This window comes from Cyprinodon tularosa, unplaced genomic scaffold, assembly GCF_016077235.1.
Source record: "Cyprinodon tularosa strain WSP-4 unplaced genomic scaffold, ASM1607723v1 ctg26, whole genome shotgun sequence".
Classification (NCBI taxonomy): domain Eukaryota; kingdom Metazoa; phylum Chordata; class Actinopteri; order Cyprinodontiformes; family Cyprinodontidae; genus Cyprinodon; species Cyprinodon tularosa.
The window spans coordinates 1,241,477-1,250,487 of NW_024038961.1; the positions used below are offsets into that span (position 1 = coordinate 1,241,477).

Consider the following 9,011-nt stretch of genomic DNA (forward strand, 5'->3'; position numbering starts at 1 on the left):
CTTCATCAACCAACACCCTCAGCTTAACAAAAAAGGAGCTTACAGAACGGAAATTTTACAGAAGGAAGCATTTGACCTTCTATGCGTGAAGGGTTGAACTAGATTTCTAAACCTGAGGGGCCTGATTAAAACAGACATGCCTAAGATTTGATTTATATGATCCTACTCAAACACTTTTAACAAAAATACTTGAGACTTGTGTGAGAGAATTACATATTTATTTAAATTTTTTACAGTCGTAGCAAATAAAACACTCCAGAGAAATGGACTGCTTATGAAAAATCCTGTTTTCACTGTAACTGTGCCACAAGCGTTATAAAGATGATTCATTCAAACTCACTTTTAAGACAAGTTTTTTCAAAACAGCTCATTCCTGGGGAGGAAGTCCGAAAAAAGGCACAAGAGGAAAGGGAGTTACTTTCATGTCAGGTTTGACAAGTGTTCAGCCCCTGATTTTTGCCTTCCACTGTGTTTATTTATGGTGCTTTTGCTCCACCATCAGGCAGTGTATGGAACTACATCGCACTGAGTAGGACCACCAGAAATGAGTTTCTGTGCAGGACTTTTATTAAATTAAATGTTTTAAAACTGGCCCAGAAAAGGAGGCTATGTTAACAAACAATTACATAATTCAGGTGAAAACCTAAACATCACCTTTTCTCTTCTTCTTGGATTTTTTCGGCGTTATTTCATCATCTGACGGATCAGTCCTGCTTTCCAATTTTCTTTTTTTGCTTGGTTTGTCACTAAAGCTACTTTGGCTCTCCATGCTAGACACCTCTATCTCCTCCTCCTCTTCTTTAACATGTTTCTCCTTTTTCTTTTTCTTCTTTTTCTCCGGAGTGTCCCCGCTGTTTGCGTTCTCTGCAGACCCGTTCAGAGCCGGTGCTGCTAGGAGGTGCGGCTGGTTTGGTGCTATCCTTGTTATATGTTCTTCTGTCTCTTCCTCTTTGATTTTCTCCTTCTTCTTCTTCTTTTTCTTCTTGGGCGTCTCCTCGTGGCATTGCTGGGTCGGCTCTGGGACCGGTTCTGTTTCCTGTGACTCTGGGGCCGGCTCTGCATCCCGTGGTTCTTGCTGACCAGCAGGAAAGCTTGACTCTGGGTTTTCACTCAAAGCCATCAGCTCCTGGACCCTGTGAAGCACAGAAAGGAAAACATAGCAGTCATTCCAGAAGGTGAAAACACAAAAGGCCAAACCTGCAGAATATCATCTAGAATAACTAACAGGTGTCTTTACTGCTTTTACACAAAGATATATTCTCCTTTTCACCCTGGCTGTGTTACTGCATAGCAGCCTAATCTAAAGATTTCTTTTTATTTCACAAAATAATAAGTCATGTTGTATAGTATTTCTAAATGTTATTGAGAATTAGCTTGATAGTAGGAGTACATTTTGGTGATCTTGACCAGAATGCTAATAAAAAAATTACCTAACTGAAACAGATACAATAAAAACTTAAGAAATTATATAGAAGATCTTTCCTCAAATATAACTTAATAGAATTTTCTTGAAAAAGAAAATTGCAAGGATAATTTAAAATTTTCTAAATGTGATCACATATCTATACGATAGGTAATTATTGAACTGTTAATCTTTATCTATGTAAAAACTGGCACGATAAGAATCCCCGTTATTTTCACGATAAACTCAAACTGATGATGTCTGCGAGACACAAAAAGTGGGAATCTTTTGCTTACATTAGGCCAATAATGTTTTCTTAAACATCAAATGCAGTTCTGTTTACAGCTAAAGGAGCTGAGCTGCAGGTAACGGCTGTAGTGAAATAGCCTTTTTAATCTTTGGTGAGTTTTTTCTTTTTCTTTTAACATTATTTGTTCTTGAAAGATAGAAGTCCAAATTTCAAACCCTTTTGAGATTTTTAAAGACCCGGATCATTTAAATCTAAGACCAACATAAGACAGACAAAATAGATAACATATAAAATCAATCGGATTTTATTTCCCAAACTAAGCTACCTAAAGGAATACTTAGGAACGTTCCAAAAGCGTTAATTTCCTGGGCTTGTAGATATTTGGTAACGTAAAATAACATCTGATTTCTCAGCCTGAACTATAAGATATGTAACAAAAGAAAAATGTAAGGAGCAATGAAAGGCTAAAATAGCAACTTTAACACCTAAACAGAAACAGTTTAAGACCCAACAGCAAAATCTGGCCTATCAAATTACATTTAAGGCCTAGAAGTAATAGACTAATACATGTTAAGTGTTTTTATTGTAAATCTTATAGCTGCACTACATTTTACAAAATATGGTGATAGAATTTCAAGTGGGTCTGCACTACAGCAAAATACTAGTTTTATCATAACACCGGCAAATCATTAAATCTCAATGTGTACTTTTTCACCTGATTTAATGTGCAAAACGTTCGTAATGAAGAGCTTTCATGTTTTTCCAACTATTTTGTGCTATACATTCAACAATATCTGATGATGGTTGAAAAGTGACTTTAAAACCCATTCTATGATTTTTTTTTTTGTTGTGAATCTAAGATTTACGCCATGTATGTTAGTCTTATAGATCCAGTCGGATCAACAGACCAGCTGCCCATCATACCTTGTCCTCTGGAGTTGTCCCCTAATTAGCAGCACCCCTGCAGAGTCGGCATCCAGCGCTGTCACCTTAAACTCCAGCTCCGTGCCGATCCTCGGCCCTGCGTCTCTCCATGTTTCCACGGAGACGAGATTGGGTTTGGGGATGCTGGCGTTGAAGCAGCCGTGAACAAGGCAGCCTACATGGCTCACTCCGAGTTTATTCACCTTACCCTTTAAAAATAAGGTCAAGTTTCAGTGTCGGTGGTTTATCTCCAAGAAATAAATGGTTTGTTTTTTTTTTTTGTCTTGTTGCTTAAATCCAATTGGTCTATTATATAAAAAATAAGACATTATGTCAGAGCAGAAAAAAAAGAAGACAAGCCACTGTTCCCAGATGAACTGCTTTTTCAGGAACGAATGTCCACCTTACCAGGAGTTTCTGTCCCTTCTTGGGCTGGAACACAATGAAGTTAGCCTCGATGTCCAGGTGAATGTAGCCGCTGTCGTCGTAAATGTCTCCATGTTGTTTAGTGATCCTGATGTTGTCATATGCTAAAGGAACTCCATGTAGACTATATGATACACACAGATTAACAAACCATGTTAGTGATGCAGTTTAACACGAATACGTTAACAAAAAAGTAACAATTTCTGTATTTTTCTTTGTGCTTTTTCTATTATGAGGTTGAAGTTTGGAGAGCATCTAGTATTTTTGATTTGTGTTAATTGTTATATCAAGATATGAAACAGAATCTTTTACTGGAATACTATGAATAAAAGGAATCACTTCAGTTTTAGTGGGCTAACAGTTCACATTTATTGATATTTAGATAGAGCCCAGCTTCTTTAATTAGGTAAATAACTGCAGTATTCTGTGAAATCCATTAAAATAAAGTGGTATTGTGTAGTTAACTAATTATAATCTCGCTTTGTGCAATAGTAAAACATTTTAAATGGTTCAACTTAATTAAATGTGAGAGTAGAGGTGTGCAGAGATTATTACTACTCTCCTACATAGTTTTAATAGCTGTATACAAGTAAGAGCCTGAACGACTGTTTTCTAATGCTTTAAGTGGAGGGGAGTGTTGGGTTGAGGCAGTGCGCTTGTGCTCTCAGAAGGTTGCAAGTATCAGTTTCGATCCCCACAGCCTGGTGATCCCTGAGCAAGACCCTTAACCCCACACTGCTCCCTGGGTGCCTCACAATGGCAGCCCACTGCTTCCCAAAGGGGATGGGTTAAATGCAGAGATACATTTTCCAATGTGAGATCAATACAGTTCAATTATTATTATTATCATTAAGTATAAAGTGCGTAATGGTGTTGAAAGCTTTTAGGAGATCTAAAAATTATATTAAGTTCTCATCATTACACAGATCAGCATAATCAATGGGATCTAACACAGGCATAATATTAGCTATAAGTCTCTGTGTCATAAAGCCATTATCAATACTTCTACCAGCTGTTGCTGACTGACAGGCAAATGTCAAAGAAGCCCTGTCCTAGTTATGCAATAGTCATGCTGCTATAGGCTTAAGACTTCTGGAGGACATAGGGACCCCTATTTCATCATTCTGTCTCTATTATTCCACTCTGCAGTATCTGTTAGTTCAATCTCTAAAGTTATGCTCTCTCTGCTTTTTCTCATAGTAGCTTTGCCCTGTCTGTTCCTGTTTGGCTGCGACACCATCCTGAAGAGAAATATCAGCTGTGCTGCTGCCATGAACTCCTTTGTTTATAGATGTTGGAGATTGGCCTGTTTTCCAGTGTAGTCCTGTTTCCCTGACTGTGACTGGCTGGATGTGCTCTCTTCATCCTCTGACATGGTAGTTGGCTCGGAGCTCATCTGCCTGGCTGTTTGTTTCCTGGACGGGCCGCCTTTTACAGTTGCTTTTTGTATCTCCCCTTGAACCCCAGTAGGCCCAAGCAGATGGCCGCTCACACTGAGCCTGGTTCTGCTGGAGGTTTCTTCCTGTTAAGAGGGAGTTTATCTTCTCTACTGTCGCTACAAGCATGCTTAGTGTAAAGGATTGCATCCAAGTCAATAAGTCGATGCAATCAACTGGTTTTACTTAGATAGAACCTTTGAGTCAAGTTGACTGTATGATCTGAAGAACTGTAAAGTGCCTCAAGATGACATGTGTTGTGAATTGGGGCTATATAAATAAACTGAATTGAATCCTACATGATAGTGTGGATTGTCGCATTTGGTTTACTGGTTAAAAACCTTCATGTACATTGGATCAATAAACTAATGGTCGTACTAAAAAATCTTGAGGAAGAAAAAAAACAATAACAAAGTAGTCCTGGTAGTAATATATCCTTAAACGCATTGTGTCCAAAGCAATTTATGGAAAACAACCAGATATATCTATAATAATATTACGTTGTGTCTTTAAATAAGTGGGAGGAACCTAAATGTAAGAAAGTAATAGTAAAGTGAGAAGTGATTCATGTGAATACTTTACTGAAGGATGTAGTGAAACACAACAAACAGGACTAAGAACGTGTAACTTGTTTCTTTATAAAAATATTTAATAATGTATTATTAATATTATTACCAGCGGGAGAACTTAAGTAGTTCGGCGTCCAGCTCCTCCTGTATCCCCGTCCTCTTCTTGTTCAGATAGACAGGCGGCAACACGATGTGCCTCCGGTGGGAGTTCAGGACCAGGCAGGAGTACGGAGCCGACAGCAGCTCCGAGGCGGCCGAGAAAGACGGGATGGCGCCCACGGGTCCAGCCGGTCCGCAGGACTCTTGACCCGGTTTGACTGGCGAACCAGCAGCGGGGAATTCACCTGGCATTTTCACGTGGTTCTGGTCGTCTTCTGCATGCTCCAAGTTCGCCATGCTGCAAGCAGAGAGGAAGACGACAACTTCCGCCAACAAGATTTCCTCAAAAACAGAGATTTAGTTTTAGATATCCCCCTGCCGGTGGGACGGTGGAACTACATCACGAAAAGACATTTGAAAGCTCAAGGTAAAAAAAAGAAAAAGAAAAAAAAAAGAAAAAAAGGACACGTTTAAATAAAAATAGGAAAACAAATAAATATTGAGAACTATATTAAGAGAATTGTATGCCAACAAAAAAACTGTACATTTGATAGATCTTAAACATGTAACAATTTATCACTTTCAATTAGGGTTTCAACTAATGATTATTTTGCAGATAATTATTTTCTAGATAATTTTCTTATTAATTGATTAATAATCAGATAGCCAAAGGCTATCTGATTATTAATCAATTAAACATTTCCTCTTGAGGAGTTCTGGATAGAGCATTTGACAGAATTTTTTTTTTAAATCTTAAATGCAAAATTTATTTACAATTTTGATATAAATATTGCTCCTATTGGGCTGCTCTGTCAGTTAAAGCCATGTTTTACAGTCTTTATAGTCCACTTAATGATTAATCGATTACTAAATTAGTTGACGTTATTTAATAATCAATTCATCATGATTGATCAGATTAATTGTTTCAAACCTACTTTCAATGGTTCTTTTGTACACACTGTAACACTTGTATGCGGAATCCAGCAAGGCAGGTGTCTTGATCCCTATATTTGCAGTGTTTATGTGAATAACGTGTCATACAGTGTGTGTAGCAGAAGGCCTGTATGACTGTCTATGCGGATGACAGGACTATATATCATGCGATCATTATCAGGTTAATGATATCCTAAAACAAGACCTAGAATTGGTGTATGAGTGGGTTGTGCAGAACATGTTAAAACTGAATGTGTCAAAATTAAAGTGTATGATGTTAGGATCTAAACATGCCATGAGAGATGCACCAATGTTAAACTTTACACCAACAATCTGTAGAGCAGGTGACTGAAATTAAATTGTTGGGTTTTACTTTAGATCAAACAATGTCCTGGTCTTTCAGTGGCGGTTCTAGTCCAAATGTACTAGAGGGCCAGAAGGTGGCCAGCATTGTTATCATGAGGGCACAGAAAAGCATGAAATAAAAAACAGGGATATATTAAAATAGCTGCATGAATTTCTATTCTATTAGGTTTAATTAAAATTCTATTTGTTATTAGGTAAATATACAATAATATTTTAGGATTTTTACATATTTGATCTTTTAGTTAAAATTACAGTTTTCTATAAAATCTGAATTAGAACTCAAGAAAAACTGATAAATTCAGCTGTAAAACTTAGAGCATTTAAAAAAACAAAACATTTAGCAGATGAAAACTGGGATGCTATCTCAATACCACTGAAGGTATCACCTCATTGTTTTTAAATAATTAGTAAAACAGAACTATCAGTAACCATGTCTGTTCCAGCACATATCATCATTAGAATTTCTTTGTGTATTATGTCTTTGGTACAAGGGGCCATAACAGGGGCCAGGACATGATCTACAGGGGCACTGGCCCGCGTTGGCCCCTATCTAGAACCGCCCATTTGGTCTTCACATAATAATAATATTGTAACTAAAATGAGCAGAAACATCTTATTAATTAGATGGGATGCCAATTATGTGTCAGTTTGAAACAAGGAAATTAGAAATACAGTCTATAGTTTAATATTAATACAGTATAGTTGTGTGTCACTTAGACTGCTGCTCCAATCTGTGGTCAAATGCTGCTCAAAAAGACTCCAGCAGGCTCCATATAGCTTAGAATCGGGCAGCAAGCCTGGCTCTGGGATGTACAGTTTGGACCGGTGTTGCTGTCTTGCATCAGACACTGTAATGGATAAATGATAGCTGTTTTTTTGGTGTCTCTGCATAAAATCTGGACTACACACAAACCTATAATTGATAAGGACATTCTGTTTGACTTTCTTTTTTTTATGTTTGTTGTCTTTTTTAACTGTGCTGTCACTCCTGTAAGTTTGTTGTAACTTTTTGTTATGTTTTTTGTTCAAAAATGGACCCGAAGAAGAGTAGCCTCGCCTAATTTCTGGTAGTAGACACTAATGGGGATCCTTAAATAAACAAATAAACATTACATTTTAAGTATCCTTGTAATAACATTTTTGGTTATTATGTATGCATATTATCCATTAGATATTTTAGAGCTTGAAATTAGTGATTTAACTTTAAAAGCTTCTAGATAAATAAAGCGGCTGATTATCACAGGGTCCAAGTACATAACACTTTCTTGTTTACTTTAATGCCTGATGCAGTGTTTGTTTTATTAAAATCAATCAGTCAGGTATATTATACTTATACTATACTGAGATCTCGTTATTTTTACAGCTTAGAAAATCAACTAACGTAAGCAACACGTTGTTCTCTATATGCGATATAAAAAAAGTAATTATTTCTATAATGTAAAAAAGGAAGGCCACATTATTTTAAAATCTTATGGAACACTGGTTTTGAAAGGTTCAAAACTGTTGGTAGTGGAAAGCTAAGGCCTGGTCTAGACGTAGACGATCAGATAATTATTTCACAAACATGTTAGAAAAAATTGCATCCACAGGAGTGCATGCTGCACTACTTACAACACAGAATGCCAGGCCCTTTATGGACACTGCTGCAGAATCCCATCTAAATGAAAACAATCCATTGCAGATATACTAATCTCCTCTTCATTGGGGCCCAAACAAAGCCCCAAAGACTTGCAGCTGTGAAGGTAAAAGGTAGTAGTAGCTCAGGATTATGAATAAATATATACAAACAAACCACAGTTCTCACAATCCAAAAGCCCCAGAAGTAAAGCCCACTGAATAAATTTGTTCTGATAAAATTTCATGATGTGCATTAACATCAGAAATGTTTTTAAATATTTGGAGTTTTGTTAATTATGTAATTTAAATCACATACTGTATAGGTGATGAGACAGAGTCTTATTGATTAAAAGCCATCAAACTAAGAATTTTACAGTTCATTTAATGCAGGTTACATCATGCCCTTCATTATGTAATCCTCAACCTGTTCAAGTCTTGATCGGATGCTCATTAATTCTGTATCCTCCTCACATTAAGATCATTGGGGTGACCTGGGGTGTCAGATAGTGCAACTAGTGCACCCTTGCGTGCTTGCTTACATTGATACTCATACAGACTCACGGACTATCCTGACACTTGGGTGAACAAAGATCTAGTGTTACGTTTTTCTGACAGGGCAGCATCACCAAAAGGTCACATGATTCAGCGTTTCTCTCTTTATCCCACATAGTGACTTCAGATCTGGCAGCGTCAGGGGCACCATGGCCCCGCTCCCGTCTGCTGTCACAGTGATAAATAGTGACTTGATTTCCGAAACAGCATGAGCTCCCAGCAGCTGCTCCTGCAAAAGGACACAGTTAACACAAGCAACCATGCAAACAAATGCACATACACACTTCCTGTACACAGTGGTTCATAATTAAGTACCGAGCAGCGTGATGTTGTTAGAGCAATTGAATGTCTTCAAGAGAGGTCTAAGTGGTGTATGTGTGAGCTCATGTGCTGCTGTTTCTTATTAGGCTTTGTGAAGCACTTCCTTTAAGCAGGTT

At 37.5% G+C, this 9,011-nt stretch overlaps 1 protein-coding gene across 1 annotated transcript; it reads right to left on the minus strand.

Moving 5' to 3' along the window:
* Positions 1–201: 201 nt before the first annotated feature.
* On the minus strand, positions 202–5,436 carry polr1f (RNA polymerase I subunit F). Its single transcript, XM_038288963.1, has 4 exons — positions 5,114–5,436; positions 2,985–3,126; positions 2,577–2,785; positions 202–1,133 (listed from the first exon to the last, which is right to left on the minus strand). The coding sequence occupies exons 1-4, from the start codon at positions 5,401–5,403 to the stop codon at positions 644–646; spliced, it is 1,131 nt and encodes a 376-aa protein (XP_038144891.1). The 5' UTR covers positions 5,404–5,436; the 3' UTR covers positions 202–643.
* Between the last annotated feature and the right edge of the window lie 3,575 nt (positions 5,437–9,011).